The sequence below is a fragment of the Muntiacus reevesi genome, chromosome 16, assembly GCF_963930625.1.
Source record: "Muntiacus reevesi chromosome 16, mMunRee1.1, whole genome shotgun sequence".
Taxonomy (NCBI): Eukaryota; Metazoa; Chordata; class Mammalia; order Artiodactyla; family Cervidae; genus Muntiacus; species Muntiacus reevesi.
This window is the reverse complement of record NC_089264.1, coordinates 52,232,791-52,254,455: the sequence shown is the minus strand read 5'-3', so window position 1 is coordinate 52,254,455 and position 21,665 is coordinate 52,232,791. Positions and strand designations below refer to the sequence as shown.

The window sequence follows — 21,665 nt, the reverse complement described above, 5'->3', positions numbered from 1 at the left end:
CAAACAGCTCATACAACTTTAACAACAAAAAAACCCACTCAAAAAATGAGCAGAAGACCTTAATAGACATTTCTCCAGAGAAGACATATAGATGGCCAGGAGGCACAGGAAAAGATGCTCAACATCACTAATTGTTAGAGAAATGCAAATCGAAACTACAATGAGACACCACCTCACACCCATCAGAAGAGCCACCATTAAAAACTCTACAAATACCAAATGCTGGAGAGGACGTGGAGAAAAGGGAACCCTTCTACACTGTTGGTGGGAATGGACATTGGTGCAGCCACTTTGGAAAGCAGTATGGAAGTTTCTCAGAAAACTGGAACTACCATATGACCCAGCAGGCCCGCTTCTGGGAATATACCTGGACAAATCTATGATTCAAACAGATACATGCATCCCAGTGTTCATAGCAGCACTAGTCACAATAGTCGAAGCATGGAAACAATCTAAATGGCTATCAACAGATGAGTGGGTGAAGAAGATCTGGCACATATATACAGTGGAATACAACTCAGCTATTAAAAAAAATTGAAATAATGCCATTTGCAGCAACATGGATGCAACTTGAGACTATCATGCTAAGTGACAAAAGTCAGAAAGAGAAAGACAAATACAATATGTCACTTATAAGTGGAATCTAAAATACGGTGCAAATGAACTTGTCTACAAAACATCAGTAGACTCAGATGTAGAGATCAGACTTGTGGTTGCCAAGGGATAGAGAGGGTGAGGAATAGACTGGGAGTTTGGGGTTGGCAGATGCAAGCTATTACATTTAGAATGGATAAAAAATAAAATCCTATATAGCACAGGGAACTATATCCAGTCTCCTGGGATAGACCGCAATGGAAGAGAATATTTTTAAAAATGAATGTGTATATATGTGTAACTGAATCATTTTGTTACACAGCAGAAATCAGCACAGCCTTGTAAATCAACTATACTTCAATTAAAAAAAAAAATTCTGAGCAGTCATTCCCTTTCAAGGACCATTTTCAGTCCCGCCCCTTACTTGCAGATTGCATGGTAGGTGTCCACCTTAGCGGCTTTAGACTCCTGGGAGGCGAGTGAGTCAGCCTCTTAATTCTGTTTCTGTGCAGCATCACACAGCCCTCTAGTGGCAGCTGTGAAACTGCAAAACTGAGCTTTTTTTTTTTTTTTTTTTTAAAGAACACTGGGGAGTTTCCTTACCTGTTTTGGGCAAACAGACTTACCTGTTTTGAAATCTTCCTTGTTCCCAGAAGCAAGGCATGGCGCATTTGTCATCTGGAGGAAGAACTAGAGGAGCGAAAGTTCTCTTTGGTGTCCTTTGATTGCCTGTCGTAATGTAACAGACCTCAAACTTTGGGGTCCCTGTCGAACCTTTTCCTACCGTGTTTCCATCCAGGCCAGATTCAGCAAATCTCACCAGCGTGACTTTGGAAATATGCCTGGGCTCCACCCAGTCCTCAGCGCCTGCACTGTTCTCACTCTCCCACAAACCTCCTTTTTTTGGGATGACGGTCATAACCTCCCATGATCAACAGCAATCAGGTTTTCATTACGGTTGTCAGAGAGCGCCTCCAGCAAGAAAGTCAGGTCCTGTCTCCCGCTTCAGATGCTCTGCATCTTTCCAGCTCGCCGAGAGCGGTCTCTGTGAGGTCCCGAAGCCCATAGAGGGTCTCACCTGTGTTTCTTTCGCAGCTGCAGGGGCCTCTTGGCCCGTGAACACACCAGACCTGTGGTTGCCTTGGCATTTCTGCTTTCTGTGTCCTCGAACACTCCTCCTCCAGCCATCCTCCCCCTTTGCTCACTCCCACTTCCTTTAGGCTTTTGCAGAATCATCACCTTCTTCCTGAGCTTTTTTCTGTTATCCTATATAAAATAATACTTTCTGCGCCCTTCTTCCTGTGCTGCATTTTATCCCATTGCATTGTCAGTGTGTGATATATATGCTTTATTTCCTGCCTTCTTTCACAAGAATGTAAACTTCTGGAGATGAAGGCCAGGAGCTGCCTTGTTCACTGCTTCATTCCTGGTATTCAGAATAGGGCTTAGAACAAAGCTGGAACTAAGTGGACATTCGTATGAATGAACCATTATCCATTATAAGAATAACCATAGTATGTAATAATTCCTTCTCTAATATTGATCATGGGTCACACTGAGGAATCTTTAGATTATATCAAACTTTAAGAGTACATATGAATTTTGTTAGATTCTTTTATTCATGTTTTACATGACCCTTGTGTAGCAATCCCTCATGTAATTAATCTTATTTTGCTAATGAATGTCCCTACTGCTAAATCCAGTAGAATGTAGAGGATGCTGAGTATCCTCTGTTGATTTTTTTAACCTTTTTATTTGTGTACTTTGAGTTGACATTCCAACAAACCTTAACTAGCTTGAGGTTTGAGGGGATCGCTAATGGTTTTTATTTACATTCTAGCATAGTCACACGAAAGTGGCAATTTTGTTTTCTCTGTCCTTTTTATTTATTTATTTCTTTTCTTTTTCCAACCTGAAATGCTCTGTTCAGAGCAAAGCCATGCCCCAGTCAGAGCATATATTCTCAGAGGGAATGGTGCTTAGCACAGTGCTAATAAGATCAAGATAGACACTCAATAAGCATTTGTTTTTGGACAGAATAAAGGTACCTTGGTGTGAATAGCAGGCAGAATCCGGCACAGTATACAGCTTTGTCTGTGCCCAAAGGGAAATCATTATTTGTTTTGGGATGTTGTAACTTATCAAAGCATATTCCCCATGTCCAAGTATGCACACTTTGCAAATACCAATGACACTTGTAATCTCTCTTATTGTGTTTGAATTGTCTGTCTCACTGTTTATCTCCTTTGGCATGGGTTATTAAGTATAAACTGCACATTAGTATTCAATCCTGTTCTTCATGATCGTTACTTTCTATTAGCAAGTGAGAACCTCAGGAGCTAGAGAATTCTTCTAGGCTATAAGGGCACCATTTGTTGAGATGGAGTCATAATATACTTAAGACTAACAGTTAATACAATTGTCAATTTCAAATTGTTTCCTGATAAACTGAGATATCTGCTAATAGTAGTCTGAAAACCAAAATCACTTTGGCCCAGTTCATTAAATCATGGCCTACATTTCAGTCAGTGATTTGTGTGGATTAACATAAATAAACAGAAAACATTGTATACCATTTACTTGGCAGGAATATCTGTGTGTACTTAATGATCACAAATAATCACCAAGTGAAAAGTGTGTTGCTGTTACTGAAAATGTAATACATTATCCCAGAGCAGTCTGTCTGTGCAGATGTAAAGTGTAGAGTAGGGCTTCCCAAGAGGCTCAGTGTTGAAGAATTCTCCTGCCAATTTAGGAGACGTGGGTTCGATCCCTGGGTGGGGAAGCTCCTCTGGAGAAGAAAATGGCAACCCACTCCAGTATTCTTGTCTGGGAAACCCCATAGACAGAAGAGCTTGTCGGGCTACATTCCATGGGGTCCCAAAATGTTGGGCACAATTTAGTGACTAAACAATAAGAAAATGTAGAGTAGCTACTATGGATTGACATGGGCTTAGTTTCCTGAATATTTTCATGTCTTTTACTTTATAATGATGCTGGAGAAACTTGAGAGATATTTTGTCCTGATATATAGGAATAAGCACTGTTACTTGGGGGTTATGTAATACCTGCAATAAAATATCATTAAATGAGTTTTTAATAAATACTCTGGCCTTGGTCATTAAAGACACACCTAAATAGCTTTGGTAGTTTTGAAGGTGAGCAAGAATGAAGATACTTTAAAAAATAAGACTTGTATTATAAAGTAATTGGGGTTCCATGTTGAAATGTAAGTAGGTCTAATATGGAGACTTAATTTCAATCTACAATGACATTACCTCTAACCAGACCTGTCTTAAAAGGATCTGAGATACCAGGCAGTTTCCCAAACTTGGGTCCACCTTACTCTTTTCTTCTCAAAAATTTTTCCTACCTGAAATTCAGTCTGTTTTTTTTTTTTTTTTCTTTTCACCTTGATAAAACCACTTTCACATTTGTCTCCAGCCCCCCGGGGCCCATTTTCCAGCCTCCTAGAATCAGTTATACTTCAAATGCATACCATTTCTTCTCCTTTTACATTTAACATTTATCCACATTCATGAGTATTCTCTTGTATGCTGCTGCTGCTGCTAAGTCACTTCGGTCGTGTCTGACTCTGTGCGACCCCATAGACGGCAGCCCACCAGGCTCCCCCATCCCTGGGATTCTCCAGGCAAGAACACTGGAGTGGGTTGCCACTTCCTTCTCCAGTGCATGAAAGTGAAAAGTGAAGGTGAAGTCGTTCAGTCTAGTCCAACTCTTCACAACCCCATGGACTGCAGCCCACCAGGCTCCTCCATCCATGGGATTTTCCAGGAAAGAGAACTGGAGTGGCGTGCCATTGCCTTCTCTGATTCTCTTGTATGGATTGCCTTTATTCACATATTGCTATCCATCTACCTAGATGCTCATGCTAGGATGCTGAAAACCTCAGGCGGTTCTGTTAATAGAACCTTCCGTTTTCTTTGGTAGATTCATGGTTCCAAACTACCTTTTATTCTGAGTAATTAATTCACTTTTTGATGAACACCTGTCAAACATACTCAAGCATATTCAGGACCACAGCTGTTTTAGTTTCCATTTTCATTGCACTTTAAGTCTCTATTGCCTTATTTCTGACCGCCTACCTTCCAGTTTGATCTGTCATCATCCTAATCTTGTCCCTTTCTTGCTAAGAATTCGGAAGTGGTTTCCTTTTCCTCCCATAATAAAGACCAAATTCCTTACCCTAGGCTGTAGGATCTCCAGACATATTTCCCATCACTTCTTTGTGAGTTCAAAATTATCAGTTTACTTATTTATAAATTATCCCCTGAGCAGATGTTCATTGTTTCTGTTTCCTCTGCTTAAAATACTATTTTGCTTGTTTTTCTCCCAAACTCCAGTGTTTTTTTTTTAATTCCTCCTCATCCTCAAGACCTCACACAAATATCCTTCCCCCCTCATAGTGCCAAGAACAATTGTCTGAGACTTAAAACATTTGATTCTCCTAATTTTAATACTTACTTGCTATATGACCTTCAGCAAATCACTCACCTCCGTTGAGTTGATTCGTATATTATTTGATACCACTGGTATGACATTTACAGTATCCTGTGTTCTATTACATGTTCATATCTAACTTGACTTACAACTTTGATTGCGCTTTGGGGACTGGATTGAATTCCCTTGTCTGTAACACAATGTGTTGTAGTTGAAGGTCATGTAGTTTTTGTGGAAGGAGTGAGAGAATCAGGTTTTAACAGATGAGATGCTATTGTTAGTGAAAGGTATGGGTGAGTGAATATCAAGGCAAGCGCACTCTTGAGTCGGTTCCAAATGCCTGCTAGAAAGCAAGCTTTTCTGGATATTTTAGTAACTGTATTGCTGGGTACAATCTGTTACCTGTTCAGTAGCCGTATTACTTTCTTATATTAAAAAAGACAATCCAGTCTCATGAGTAATCTAACAATGCTGCTTAGATGTTAACATGGATATGCATCATCTGGAGATCTTTAAATGAAGATTCTGATTCATCCATTCTGGAGGAGGGCCAGGATTTTGCATTTCTATTCAATTTCCAGGTGAAGCCAGTGATGCTGGTTACAGGACAACTGAGTTCAGTCGGCCCTCTGTAACCGTGGGTCCCACAGCGAGGACGTTTTTGATCCTTGGTTGGTGGAATCTGCAGTTGCTGAACTTGGGGATACACAGGGCTCCCTGTTATGAACTTGAGCATCTGTGGGGTTATACCAGGGAATGACTAATAACCTAACAGAATTGGGCTGTTGTCCTGCCAACAGTAGCATTTAGATTGTGATTCTGGGGAAGGATCTGTAAATGATCTGTTCCAGAGAAAGTCAGTCTTGTTCCACATTTCTTTGTGTTTATAACTTATTAAGCATGGGTGTATATTTTCTCCTGTTTTTATTTTCAGAGGAAAGAAATGACTGGATCAGCCTACTATTAAATGCACTGAAGTTACAGGCCCTTTCTTCACAGTCTCAAGCTGCTGTTGCACCTGAGAAATGTGGATATCTTGAACTGAGAGGCTATAAAGCTAAAATTTTCACTGTGTTAAGTGGAAACAGTGTGTGGCTTTGCAAAAATGAACAGGTAAGCTATGTTACAGTGATTGCAGACTGTGGTTCCTTACAAAGATGACAGACTTCAATCACAGCCATGCTTTGTTTGACTTACTGGTGTTTCACTGATGAAGCTTTGGTCTGCTTTGTATATGCCGCTAAATGTAACGAAGAGTTGCTCTGTTGAATTTTTTCAGCTCCACAAGCAGCAAGAAGGTAATCTACATCAAATTTGAGACTAGACATCACTCTTTGAAAGAACTGAGGAAATAGAATAAATGAAAATTGAGTTTTGAAAAGTATTCTTTAGCTGAAGTAACATTACAGAACTACTGGAGAGAATAATTAAGAACCAGTTAACTATTATAGCTGTTGAAGAAATAGACCTCCTTCTGTGCCTGTTGTAATTCTTTTGTTTTGTGACAGAAAATTATAAAGGAGGCACAGGTAACATGTTTTCTTGAATTTACAGGATTTTGCCTTATTTGTTTTGCAGCAGATATGTCACTTGCAGAGGAGATTGCAAGTGATTGATATACACACAAACACCCATGTGCACATGCATACATACACATATCACATAAATAAATAAGATAAATAGTTGGGGTATTAATGTTGGTTAACATCAAAGGATTCAGTGGAGAATTTAAACGTTTTCAGGAGACTGACGTTAAAGTTTTAGCAAATTCTGTTAACTTCATTTGATTCTGTAGACTTTTTCTCTAACATATCTGGCTTTTAATATGTATAAGAAAATTACTTTCTTACCCCTTTTTAGGAATGAATTTTTAATCTTTCAGCCTAGACTATGTTAGATGCTAAGTCATTATCTATGAAATTAAGTGATGTGTTTGGATATCTGATCTAAGATGAAGTTACTTTATGATAAATTATAATGGGTTATGATAAGGTAAAATATAAATGCTGACTATTTTCATAACAAAATAGAGATAACAACTCAAAATAAATAGTAGTTTCAAAAAAAATTATAGATCTTTATCCAAGCTTTCCCGTGAACTTCAGTGTGAACTTCTTCATTACAGTTTTGGGGATAAGATTTCTTAGCCAATTAACTGTGGAAAGCGTCATTGAGCAGTGTTGGCATATTAATAAGTTGGGTAGTTAGCATATTCTTCAAGAAGAGTAGTGATGTACAGCCTAATAATGTGTATGAATTGAATATGAACATTTTCAGTCTGTGAAGTAAGATGATTAAAACTTTTTTAAAAAAATGGAATAAGGATTAGAAATACATAATTTGCATGTATCAGAATGGAAGTTTCTCTGCCAAACTAATGGAAGTTTTCATTTTTTACTTGCACAGACCTGATGGACTTCAAATGACTAGTTTCACTGTTTACTTAGATTGTCAGAGTTTATGTTATTCTTTAAAAGTAGGTGTTTTTAAAGTTTTGTTAATACTTTTTTGTTAGCAAGAAATTATATGAAATTCTTGCTTTCATATTAATATTTCAAACAAATGACCTTCATTTGTTAGGTACCAGGTACTGTGCTAATTAATTTATAAACATTTCTTTTTCATCTTCTCTGCAAACGTAGGAGAAGATATTCTCATCCATGTTTTACAGATGAGGAGAATGAGGATTAAGTAACTTGTTAAAGGGTTACAGTTCATCATGCAGAGTTTAATTTAAGACAAGAACTTTATAACTCTAAGCTTAGCTTCTTTGTCGCTACATCAAAGTGTCTTTTTAAAGTGTATGTTGAAAAGAAAATTTCTGGCTTATGACCTTTTAGAAATAGCCTAAGGACTCTTTCCTTGAATAACTTAGTTGCCTAGGTGGTTCAGAGTATGCATTCAGTAAACATGTCAGATACACTTAAAGCAACGCATTTACTGAGGGGGACACAGACTTCTTTTCCAGGAAGAAAAGTCTAATGGCATCTAATGAAGTCTGGGAATTAGAAACACTTTCATATGCAAGTAATAAATGTAATCTTCTTAAAAAATTATTCGTCCTGAACTCTTCCTCATCTTTCAAGAAGTAAACCTATTTTTAATGAGTGTATATTTAAAGACTTTTTCAATGCATTAACATGCCTATTTATGCACCCTTAGAAAGTGCATACTACTGTTTGTATATGTGGTCTTAAAAGATTGCATCATATTATATGAAGCTAGGTCTTAAGGGACTTGGTTTTGAGTCATGTCTTCAGGAACTATTTGGCTCAAGACTAAATTGATAAATTAAGGCCCTTCATGGTTAAGCCTTGACATATTCCAGTTTCGTCTACTTTATATCCTGGTATATATTTTTCTTTCGAAAGGAAAGTTGCTCATGGATCTTCTCACGTGGTTGAGCAGATTGTGTAAAGAGCTTGAGTGATGGACTAAATAAGGAGCCCTTCTCCTGAATGCAGAGGTCTTTTGGCTGTGTTTTAGGAAAAGCATTAAAAGATAGTGAAATAGATGTAAAAGTTTTATACACACAATACATGAAGTAATCTTATTTTTTTAAATGATAGGAAAAAAACTGTGAAAATGTAAAAGGTGTTAGATTTGCATCTCTGTAACTTAATTTGTATTGGATCTAATTTAAGTTCATGCATCAAAACTTAATTTTAAAAACAGTGATTTTTATTGCCCACCTAACTTAAAGTATAAATAGAATAAAAAAAGAAAGCTGATGTATACCCCCCCTCCCTCACATATGAACTGTTTTCATTTTTCTTGCCTCTATTTGAACTATTTCCCTGGTGTCTCAGACAGTAAAGCGTCTGCCTACAATGCAGGAGACCCAGGTTCCAGCCCTGGGTCAGGAAGATCCGCTGGAGAAGGAAATGGCAACCCACTCCAGTACCCTTGCCTGGACAATCCCATGGATGGAGGAAGGTGGTAGGCTGCCTCTCTTTATACATATGATAGTTTTACTAATTTACTTTGGAAGTCTCTCCAGAGGGAGTAAACAAACAGTGGATAGAGGTGGAATCATAGCTGCTCCAGCTTATGTTGAAGCGTTATTAAAATGGAAGGTTGGAAGCTTATTTAGAGCAAAGAAGATTGAGCTGGGTGGTAGCAGTTCTGGGTTTTCATTCTTGCTTGCCACTGATTGGCTCAGATAATTAAACTAATCTCTTTCTGTTTGAATGGCACCCTGTGAGAAAGAGAGTGGGGTTACTATCTCTAAGGCCATTATTTACATTTCATGTTAACGTTCCAGATATCTGGGCTCTTTCCAGACCCATTGACTTAGAATTCCTGGGGCTTGCGATTGGAATCTCCATTCCTGTAAAGCATCCCAGCTGACTCAGTGACTGCTGACAAAAACCACACACAGTAAAACTCTGCTCTGTGGGTTTTTCTTCTTAAAAAAGTATAAGCATCCAGCAAAAGAGATAAGGTATTTCTGGAGCTGGAAAATGTATAGAGCTTTCTTTTGTTTGTCCTTTCTCATCCTGGGCTTGCTATACCTCTTTCTGTGGTTAACTTTCATTTGGAAGTGAATCTTTTTCCTGATGGAACATTTTGGAATGTGGGAACATTTAAGTAGAAAGTTAAGAAAATCTTTATCAGTGGTAATACGTTTTTAAATTTTGAAGGAACATCTCAATAAATCGTGGAGGGCTGTAACCTATAGCTGCTCTTTTGGGGTTTTTTTTCTTTTTTTAATTCTACAATCTCAATAATTTTTATGTAAAATTTTAATTTTTCAGCTTATAAATTATATGATGACTATATAATTCCTTTTTCTTAATGCAAACTTTTGTTACCAGAGTGTGATCTATTGGAGAGATTAAAACTCCATTTGCAAAGTCAGGGTAAAACCAAGTGCTTGAAAAACAATTTGAAACTCTTAGTTCACATAAGTTCTTTTAACTCTGTGTGTATGTCTGGACATTTACTCCGAGTTTGTGGATGATTGTTCATCTTTGCTAGTGCTTTTCCTCTACTTCCAGTAGGTGGACTTAAGATTTCCATGTCAAGCATCTGTACAGACATACTTTCAGTACTTTTTCATTTTTTCTGGGTCCATCTCTTCTACTAAATCAAGAACTTAAGTTTTGTAAGTTAAAATGGCTGTTAGAATGGGCTATCCGAGCTACGGTCATATTTTTGAAGTTCTTTACTTTTTAAGAAAAGAAGCATGATAATAGCAAGGGGGTAGCCGTCTGCACATTCTTCTCAGCAGTTCACTGCCAGGTCTAAACTCTGCACAATTAACATGAGCTTTTCATTTTATCAGGCTTCCCTGATAGCTCAGTTGGTAAAGAATCTGTCTGCAATGCAGGAGACCCCAGTTTGATTCCTGGGTCGGGAAGATCACCCGGAGAAGGGATAGGCTTCTCACTCTAGTATTCTTGGCTTCCACTTGTGGCTCAGCTGGTAAAGAATCCACCTGCAATGCGGGAGACCTGGGTTCAATCCCTGAGTGGGAAGATCCCCTGGAGAAGGGAAAGGCTACTCACTCCAGTATCCTGGCCTGGCAAGGGCAGGATAGTCCATGGGGTCACAAAGAGTCAGATTCGACTGAGTGACTTTCACTTCACTTTTCGTTTTATCAGTTGCCCAGTTCAAAGATTCACTTTTTAATATCTTTCTTTCCCTTTCATTTTTTAGCGGATTGTTGAAATTAACTTGAAGTAGCTTCAAAGTAGGAGAAATGCCTTAGGGAATATTAGGATTTTTTTTTTTTTCACATAGGCTATAATGAAGATATGTATAAAAACATTTGTTAGAGAGAAAGATGCAAAGTAGAAACAGATACCAAAATTCTTTATCTGATTAGTGGCAAAACAGTGGTGCTATTATAATTATATTATTAATATATATTATTATTATATAAATTGAATGTTATCTGTTTAAATGCTTACACCCTCTCAAAACCCACCCACACCCGTGTGTTTAATTTTTGCACATTTTCTTCCATTCCTTGTTTTTGCTTCCATTTATATACCTACAATATATTGTGATTATGATAGTTTCTCCATATTGTTATTTCAACTTTGTTTAACATGAATTGTGTGATAGAATTTGTAGAGGTTATGTTATAGTTCACCATGGTTCTGTATTTGTCATCCATTTTACAAAAATTTATTGGTTACCTCTTCTTTCCTGAGTGCTGCTTTAGATACTAGGTGCTCAGCGGTATCTCATAAGGTCCTGCTCTTTGGGAACTTACCTTCCCTTGGGAGTAACACATCGTGATACATAAATGAGTGAGATTTCTGAGAGCCTTCTGTCTGTCTGTAGCCTTTTCTTTCTTTTTGATTAACTTTTTGTGCAAGAATCCCTATGACCCTTTTTCTAAAGAATTGCTTGTATTTAAAATGCTCTTAGGTACATAAATAAGTACTAGCTTTATTTTAACATTGACAATGTTACAATTTTTATATTCCCAACTTAAGACTGTGACAATTTCCTTTATTCACTGAGTGTGCATAGGAGTTCCAGGCAAGTAGCTAGCAGTAAACATTTATAGAATGAAATTGATGAATTAATAGTCATTTATAGCTGAGCATGAGTTTGGGTAGACTCCGGGAGTTGGTGATGGACAGAGAGGGCTGGCATGCTGCGATTCATGGGGTCGCAAAGAGTCAGACACAACTGAGCGACTGAACTGAACTGAACTGATAGCTGTTTTCAGGACTAGAGAGCTTACAGTTGAGAACATTTTTTATTTTAATATTTCTTCTTTATGAGTTTTCATTTTTTCCTGTTTATTGGAATTATTTTGTTGTTTCTGACTATTTGAACTCTTCATATAATATAGATATTAATCTTCATGTCATATTTTCTGCAACTGGTTTTCTAACCTGTTGCTTCTTTTGCATTTTCACTTAATTTTTGTTGCATAGAAATTTTGTTTATAGAAATAAATTATGGGGCTTTTTCATCAGTTCAAAGCTTACAGATTTCTGTATCTTGGAAATAATTATTTCATACATTTATTTATCTTGAAATGATGTGGGTGTAGGATATAAGTCAGTATTTTAAAATTTTGTATAGGTAATGAAATAAGAACATTCACTGATGTATATATGTATGTAGTATTATATATAAGGTATTGCTGCTTGAGTGAAATTTCTGCAAATAGATACGAGGCAAATTGAAGATAATTGACTTTGGTTTCTATTTGTGATGTTGTCCTGACAGTCAACCTCCCATCTTTCCTGATGAGTTTTTGGATATCATGTTAATATCAGGGACTTCATTACAACCAGATGTCTTGCTGGTGGGTTTGCTATCCATTTAATGATAATTGTGGCATTGAGGTTTTAACTACATTCACTTGATTAAACATTCTCAAATCCGGGTATAACAAGAGATTCATTCCCCCAATGTAATGTTCCCCTGTGTCTGGTACGGGAATGAAATTCTAATAGAATTTAAATAGACACCATAGGGCTCTGGCTTGCGTGGTGCGGGAGGCAGCAGCAGGATGGAGGTGGTGGCCTCAAATTCTCTGGGTTCTATATCTGGCCAAACTCTGCATCTGGTGTTTGCCCAGAAGTCTGGTGCCAGTGTCACACAATGCCACATCTGTTTTCCACAAATGTCTAAGCACTGAGTCCTTAAATTCCTGGCAGGGAAACCTGGCATCCGTATTTCCAAAAATAGGTTTGAGATTTCAGAAAATTGGGGGTTAATAAACCCTTCTTTAGTTTTTCTGTTTAGGAATGAAACCATTTTTTTGCTCTTTCACTTTGTAGTTTTAAAAGGTAGCTCGAGCCAGGCTCTGTTACTAGAAATTTGTACAAATAACCCATTTCTCTGTCTTGGTAAACATTTGTCACTTATTCTAACCTGAACGTTGAATAGGGAATCATTGGTGTGAATACTTCCAGTCACTGTAAATGGATATATTATTGAAGACAAATTCTGTATTTAGAACCTTCAAATGAGAGGACTGTCTGGATGTATTAGACTCTCAACTCGTATTTCTTCATTCAATTCTTATAGCAGTGCTATAAAAGGGAGATACTACTGTCTTTTCGTAAATGAGGAAATTGAGGTCTGCACAAATTAAGGAACTTGCCCGTAGTCACAGAGCCAGTAAATGGATCAGCCAAGGTTCTGCCCAGTTCTGACTCATGGTGCTCACGCTGACATTACTACCCCTGCACCATCAGACCTGTTCTGCCAAGCATGGCCATTCACGCTCTTTGGGATCATACATTGTGTGACAGCAAATTAACCGTAAAATATAGCTTCCTCCAGAGTCTGTTTTTAGCTTTGTGCTTTCCATAACAATATATTTCTACCTATGGAATTTCTATGCTATTGTTTTTTCACTACAGTGTATAGGATTTTAAAGGTTGAAGTTTGGCATGTTCCTGACTCATCCCTATATTTCAAAATGAAAATAGTGCTGACAATCAGACTGTAGTTAATGGGTAATTTATTTTTAATTTTTGTGAAAGTTTAACATTCGCATTCCATTACATATTTTAAAATTTATGTACACCTGATAGTTATTTTTAAGCATGCATTTTCTTGTAATTAACTTTTTAATAGGTAATATGTTCAGTTGGTTTCAAATTCAAGAGGAATAATATAACAGTAATAATAATAGCTAACTGGGACTAGATAGCACTTACTGCACCAGGCATTGGTCTAAGCCCTTTTTATGCATTAATTTAATCCTCATACAGTGATGCAGTAGGTACTATTGGTAGCCCTGATTTGCAGACAAGTGAGCTGAAGCAAGCGAGGTACACCTGATCAGCCTGGTCTGGACTTTGTTGTTTGATTAGTCCAGTCTGACCTCCTTTGGGAAGAAGATGAACTCAACACTCTCTTTCTTGAATCGGATTCAGTGCTTACCCTACAGACATGAATTATTCTTTTATTGCACATGTTGCAATTCTCTCTCATTTCTCCTTAGACTGTAAGCTTCCCCAAGTACCCCATCTCATGCTTTTGAGCAGGCCCACCACTTAGCACAATTTCTGGCTGTCGTGAGGTACCTCCTCAACACAGTTTTCCTGGGACATATCTTCTCCTTTTAAAAATGGCTGTATCTTCTCTCCGTTCTTCACAGAATTGTTAGGAAAATCAAATCAGAGTTCATCGCTGTTTGTAAGCTTCAGAGCACTAAGCAAATAAGTATTAAATCAATTATGGAGTGTGTGTGCTTAACGAAGACCAGTGCTTTTACATCCTTTGGATATTAGCAAAAGGATTGGCATGCAGGACACATAGGTTCTTCACAATCCAATGTGTCACTGTATTCTGACCATCCCATTTCTAACCAGTAGTTTTAATAACTTCAAGTGCCTTTTTCTTAATCTGATTGCATTTTTTTTTTTTTTTTTTTGCTCTGCTGAAGGCCTAGAGAAATGTTTATGTCCTGATATTTAGATGATGTAGATTTGTACTATTTAAATTCTACAACTGCTTATGCTGTCTAATTCAGTGTTTCTTAATACTTGTTACATATGAAAATCATAAGGTGGTAGTTTTGTTTTTTACCTGAAAATCATCAGGCTTTGTCTTCTGATTCTTGGGATCAGAATCTCAGAGTGGAGGGAGGGAGAGTTCAACACAGGTAATTTTGATGAGGCTCTAGGAATGAGATATATTCTAAATATGTTCTAAAGGGTATGTGACAAGATGGCTTAATGTCACCACAAATATTTTTTTAATAAGAAATGCAGTCATTTCATTTTAATAGCTCTCGAGAGCACTGACATTTATTTTGTTACTCTGCTGTACATTTTACAGACCATTTGTGCCGGTGAGTTCAGTGGGTACTCTAATTACTCAAAACCATATGGCCTTGGCAGGCAGCTGATAAATGGGTTACAGTTTCTTTCCAGGCTGAAAAATCATCTTTGCCTTGCTTGGGATAAATCTGGGGCCTTGAGCTGAACCTCACTTATTTTATTTTTTAACAGAAATTGCCTCTTTATATGTAGATATTTCACAACTTGCTTGTAGAAATGCGGCACCATCTCTTTAGGCTGAAGCCTTGATGAGTCTCATGAGTTTCTATCTAGGGCTGTCAGTCTTACCATCTGTTGGTCTGAGTGTATATTTCCACCCTTAGTAACATTGCAGGCCAGGCCCCCATCAGAGAATAATAATCAGAGTAGTCTGTTAGCCAGCTATTGGTAGAATTGCATCATGGAAAATTGTTTGAGGAGATGTAGTCTATTTTATTCTAGAGGTACCCCCCTTTGATATGGGTCATCAGAAAGCTGTTTCTCTAAAGTGTCTTACCTTGCTAGCCCCACTTTATTTCCTCATTTATAAAAGAGAGTTTGAGTTTCCAATCACTTAAACATTGAAATTTGGTCCAATGTTTGCATTATGCAGCAGGAACATTGGTATGGATAATTGAGAATTTGTTTTCTGTAATAATTACAAGTTAATTATTTTAAGTAAATAAGTTCTAGCATACTATACCAGATCTAGCATTGAGGGCTGTGGGCACACCGGTATGCGGTGGGAGAGTGTTCATAGTATGCTAGATACTAACAGCTGTGCTAACATACTATGCTAGAGCTTATTAAAATGGAGCATGTTGGAAAAGTTTGGCTTCCCTCCTGCATATATATCATTTAAGTACTGATTTTTGTTAGGTGGGCTTACAATACAAAATGGAAGTATGTCACCTTCTTAGTATTTCACAACACCTAGCATGTCCCTGCATCTTTTACATTACTGATTCAATTCCTGGTTTGTTTCTCCCAACAGAAGGAGCCATTTGTTCTTTCATCAGAAAAAAATCATATTCAGTTTACAAATGAGTCATTTCCTCATTCTAACTAAAAATGGGTACATTTTTAAAAACATGAAGCAAAGCTTCTCTGCAGTTTGTGAATGGAAGCCCTTTATGGGCGTGGAAAATTTGTTGCATTGTTCTTTTATTCCACTTATTTTATCAGCCAGGAATGCATTAGTGTCTCTAACGACGAAAAACTGGAGGATAGCGTAAATAGATTAGGGACTTGTTTGTTTTAACAAATCTCTTGCTGAGGCCATCAGGGAGCAAGATTTTCCTATTTTTTTTTCCCTCACTTTGACATCCTTACAGTACAAGAATTTGTCCTCAGGCTTTTCATCTCAAGGATGCTTACATTCTAAAATGGCTTTGTTATTTCCCAAGAAGATGGAAAGGGGTGAAAAGTCTTTTCTTCCAAGATTTGTCTCTCCCCCATGCCCCCCAGGCTGGAAATTACTTATATATTATTGACCAAAACTATGACATATGGTCCCTCCTAGCTGCAAGGGAGATAGGAAAACAGTACTTTTACTTTTAGCTTGTACAACAGGCCAGACAAAGAGAAGGCAGCTCCTGAGGTGTTTCTTTCACAGTCTCTACTGAAAGTGGGCCAATATTTTTTGCAGTTATCTTTAGTATGGATACTTTTTCCTAGTCATAATTTAATTTAGGAATTCAGAGCACATTTAATCTGAACCTATTGACAGAGATAATTCATTTTTTGATAATTATATTTTTGAGGTGTGAGATGGTTTGATAAATCAAATTCCAAAACCCTTATGGCTAGATAATACATTACAGACTTTAATGCTTTGAGATGGTAGACTGTGTACCTTTTTGAACACTGTCTAATTTTAGTGGGACAAGCTGAACGCAGTGGCTGCAGGTGTTGAACAAATGGCATTTTTCATACGAAAATAGCATTTGAGGAGCTTTTTAAGAATCTAATTGAAGGAAGAAGAACCTAATAAAATTGTAGAAATGAGATAAAATTGTAAAACCAGTAATTCTTTTGTTTGAGAGCAAATGAGGACGGTAGTGTGATAGAGCAGAGCTAATGCCACACAGCAGAGAGCCAGGCGTCAGGCGACCTGGCTTCCGTCCTTTTCTCCCACACACAGCCATCTCTTCTCCGTGTTACTCTGCCTCTTTGAGTCGTGGTTTTCCCTTCTTGTGTAAATAGTCATTATACCAACCTCACAGTGTCATCTGACTCCCCCACCTAGAAAATGGGAAGGGTTAGTTTCCTGTTAGTTCCCTTTACTAAATGGCTGGAGGTGAAAAAGTGCCTAACTGTTAAAAGCAAGCCATGTGTAGCTCAAGATCCGTGTCCTAGTCAACTTATGTACTGTGTGCAAAAAGCTTTGCTTTATTAGAAGCCGGTCAAGCTTCAAATGCTATCATGTCATCATGTATCTAAAGTATATATATATATATCATGTGTATAAAATAGGATATATATTTTATATATCATGTCTATGAAATAAAACCACTCTCAATCCATTTTTTAATGAATTGCTTAATTCCATATTTACATGTTGTAGTAAAATTTAATGAGATTTATTAAATGTTAGAGAAGAGAATTTTATTTTCAAAATCCATGTTTTCACTTCTTTATGATTTTTTGTTTTTCTCCAAACTAGGATTTTAAGAGTGGACTTGGTATTACCATAATCCCTATGAATGTAGCAAATGTAAAACAAGTGGACCGAACTGTAAAACAGTCTTTTGAAATAATCACTCCCTATAGGAGTTTTAGGTAAGTTATATTTAAATATTTTTTGTTTGTACTATTACAGTAAAGCTTGGGTGACCCATTGTTACAGTGCCAGTCGTGATTTGACTTCTTATAGGACACAGTAAAATTACGTTCTTACTTTTTCATTTTGTGTCGTTTATTAGCCAGTGTGTAAAAATTTACCAATAGGCACCGAAGATGCTCAGTAGCACTGATTATTAGATACACATCAAAACGACAACGAGGTGCCACCTTGCACCAAGCAGAATGGCCATCGTTAAGAAGGCTACAAATAACGTGTTGGAGTGAGTGTGGAGAAAAGGAAACTCTTCTAACTTTTGGTGGATGTATAAATTAATGCAGCCACTATGGAAAAGATTATGGAGGGTTCCTTAAAAAACTAAAAATAGAGATACCATATGATCCTACAGAATTACTCCTGGGCATATATTCAGAGAAAACTCTAATTCAAAAAGATGTATGCACCCCAGTGTTCACTGCAGTGTTATTTAGAATAGCCAAGACATGGAAGCAACCTAAGTATCCATCAATAGATGAATAGATAAAGAAGATATGGTGTGTATATATGTATATACAAGAAAGACAAATACCATATAGCATCTCTTCTATGTAGAATTGTAAAAAAATATAAATGATCTTATTTACAAAACAGAAATAGATTCACAGAAAAGACTTATGGGAAAACATCCCCACCAAAGGGGAAATAAGTTAGGAATTTGGGATTAACATATACACACTGTTATATATAAAATGGGTAAACAATAAGCTCCTACTGTATAGCACAGGGAACTATATTCAATATTTTGTAATAACCCTATAATGGAAAAGAATATGAACATATATATGAAACGAATCACTTTGCTGTGTACCTGAAACAGAAAAAATTGCATTTTTACTTTTTCAGATCATGTAATTTGTTAGCCAGTATATAAAAACACCTTGCAAAAGTGACTGGACTAATCATACAACCTGCAAAGATACTAATTTCTTGAGATTTAATAGTTTATTTTCATAATATCTTTTTTCTTAGAAGACTTGATGATTTTTGATTCACAAATATATGAAAAATTGTTATGAGGGAATAGAATAAAAATAGATATAGCATTGTCTTTAAGCTGTATTGTTATTTTGCCTTTTTTTTTAGCCTAATCAAATACAATCTCTCCTTTAAGATTAATCCCTAATTATGGTTGCTCAGTGATTTTTTAAAAGGAATTCCAGCTTAAACTGTTGCCAAATTTAATGACTCATAGCACTTATTGATCAAATATCTTAGCATTTTGATATATATCTTGTATTATGGTCCTCTACTAATTACTTTATTATGACAGTGAAACAGAAAACTTAATGTATGTTCTGAGTATGTGTTAATAATCTATAGTAACTCCATTGCTTTAGAGGGGCATAAGTCATATCTGTTGAGTTCAGCCACGTTAATTTCTCACAAATAATCATCATACCACAAAGTAGTATGTGGGTTAGAGGCAATTATCACAGGGTTTTGAAGGTCTAGCAATTAATTACTTTGTGATTTCAAAAATGCTATTAATACCAAATGTAGTACCCATATTATCTGTTAAAATATGTCTACTGGCTGGAATTTTGAAAAAGAATAAGAAGCTTTATTTTCATAAAGGAAATTCAAGCCTTAACTGAAAATATAGACATTGTCTAAGCTGTTTTTACTTAAAATGCTTTATATTATGTCAAACTTGCACGGTTTGTCCTCACACCAACCAGTTCTCCAACCCCCGTACACCAACTGGATGTCCTGTACCTTCCCGGAGGGAGACTCAGACCCACGGGCTTCAGGCTCAGTCCCGGGAGACTGTCCTCGGGTTACTCTCACCAGCCCAGCTGAGCTCACATTGGGGTGCCCATTACCCTCTCTCCCCTAGATTTGATCATTTGCTGAAATGTCTCAGAGAACTCAGGAGAAGAGTTCCAGGAGTATTACCAGCTTGTGATAAAAACGCCGCTCAGGCATGGCCAAATGGCAGAGCTTTGGGGGGCACGGTTCAGGGGGTTGTGGCAGGAGCTCCGAAGCGCTCTCTGGATGCAGCGCCCTCCTGGCCCCTCCGTGTGTTCATCAGCCTCGGAGTTCTGCAAACCCTGTTGTCTGGGGGATTTTACGGAGGTTTCATTTCATCCGCGAGACTGATGAAACCCAGGGTGTGTGCACGTGCTCAGCCGTGTCTGACTCCTTGCAGCTCACCAGGCTGCTCAGTCCGTGGGCTTTTCCAGGCAAGAACACTGAGGTGGGTTGCCATTTCCTCCTGCAGGGGATCTTCCCAACCCAGGCTCCGAACCCTCGTGTTCTGTGTCGCCTGCATTAGCACTAGGATTCTTTACCCCTCGTGCCACCTGGGAGGCCCTGAAACCCTGGGCCGTTGACGATTAAGTCAGTTACCAGCCCGTCTCACCTTCCCAGGGGCTTCCCGGTGGCACCAGGGGTAGAGAATCCACCTGCCATACGGGAGACGCAGGTTTGATCCCTGAGTTGGGGAGATCGCCTGGAGGAGGCAGCGAGCTGCTCCAGGATTCTTGCCTGGGAAATTTCATGGACGGAGGAGCCTGGCGGGCTGCAGTAGCAGAGTCGAACATGATCAGGCACCACGTTCTCCCCTTCCCAGAGGTCGAGGGATAGGAAAGTTCCAGCTCTCCAGTCCCATCGTGGTCTTCTGCTGCCCAGCTCCCATGCTGAAGCTGTCTAGCCTCCAGTCGGAAGCTGTTCTTTAGCATAGAAAGGGTTTTTGCCACTCGGGATTCCAAGGATCTGAGAAACTGTACACCTGGAACCAGGGACAGGGACCAGCCTGTTTTCCATTGTACCCCGTGGGCTCTGACCACCTCTGACTTCTCTATAGAGAAGCAGGAAAGAAACCACTAAAGGATTTATAGATGTTATAGTGATAATGAAACATGGAGTGATTAAAAACATATAATCCATGGAGGCCACTCAATTTCTCTATACTTTATGTAGGATATATTAGTCCTCTGTTATGTTCATTGTATCTCAAAGCATTTTCATCTTCAGAACAGAAAATTGTAGTGGGAAGCATCATTCTATGGGTCATTGACTGAGTCTGGGGCACTGTGTGTAGTACATTTTCTGGTTTATTATAAGTACTCTGTAAATATTTCTTGAAGGAGTGAACTGATGTTTTAATGTTTTATTCTTTCCCTCAGGTACTCCATAAGCACTAAGAATTGGAATAAATAGGATGAGGCTAAAAATGAGTTAGCATTCTGTTAGAGTACTAATCACTTAAAACTTTTTTGATTTCTCAGTTTCTGAAAGCCATCTGGACATTCTTCCAATTAAAAAAAATCTATTTTTAAGACAAAAAAAATCAAATTTCTGGTGGGTGTTTTTGATAACTTATTTTCAGACTGTGGCATATTTTCTTGGCAAAATAATCCACTTAGTCCTGAAACTCTGCCCGTCTCACATTGATTATGATGTAACCACTGCTTAGAAAACATGGCCTCACTTTTAAGCTTTTGACCTAACAAGGTGATTTTTATATCGTGGTCAGAAAAATGTGTATGTTAATTTTGGCTCAAGATAGGTAAACAAAGTCATAAGCAACGTAGAAAGTTAAAGGAAAAAAATAGATTGCTCAATGAGATGGTTTTTAACAGAAAAGACTCTGCAATGACCTGGAAGGCATATTTTTCAGCTGCTGTCTCCTTTGTGAGTGAAATGAATATACAAACTGAACATGCTGCTTAATTGGCCTTTACAAGGGAGATCGATAATGCAGAAACATTAATTGTTTCAGCTTTACCGCTGAGTCTGAAAAAGAGAAACAAGAGTGGATTGACGCCGTGCAGCAATCAATAGCAGAAACTCTCTCTGATTATGAAGTAGCTGAGAAGATTTGGTACAATGAGTCCAACAGGAGCTGTGCAGATTGTAAAGCCCCAGATCCTGACTGGGCCTCCATCAATCTCTGCGTTGTCATCTGCAAGAAGTGTGCAGGTAATTAGTGATAAGTTACGCTCATCGCTGTTTGGTGGCAGATCGGCACCGAATGCTCTTTAGTCTCATATATGCTGTGTCCCTGCTAATGGCTA

General features: G+C 37.9%; 1 protein-coding gene across 2 annotated transcripts in view; it reads left to right on the top strand.

The window, feature by feature from the left end:
- The window catches only part of ARAP2 (ArfGAP with RhoGAP domain, ankyrin repeat and PH domain 2), a 186,895-nt gene that overhangs the window by 54,319 nt on the left and 110,911 nt on the right, over positions 1-21,665 (top strand). For both annotated transcript variants that reach the window (XM_065907507.1, XM_065907508.1), the window contains exons 9-11: positions 5,990-6,168; positions 17,470-17,585; positions 21,371-21,570. In XM_065907507.1, coding sequence (XP_065763579.1) covers positions 5,990-6,168; positions 17,470-17,585; positions 21,371-21,570 — 495 coding nt within the window. The remainder of the gene's footprint in view (positions 1-5,989; positions 6,169-17,469; positions 17,586-21,370; positions 21,571-21,665) is intronic.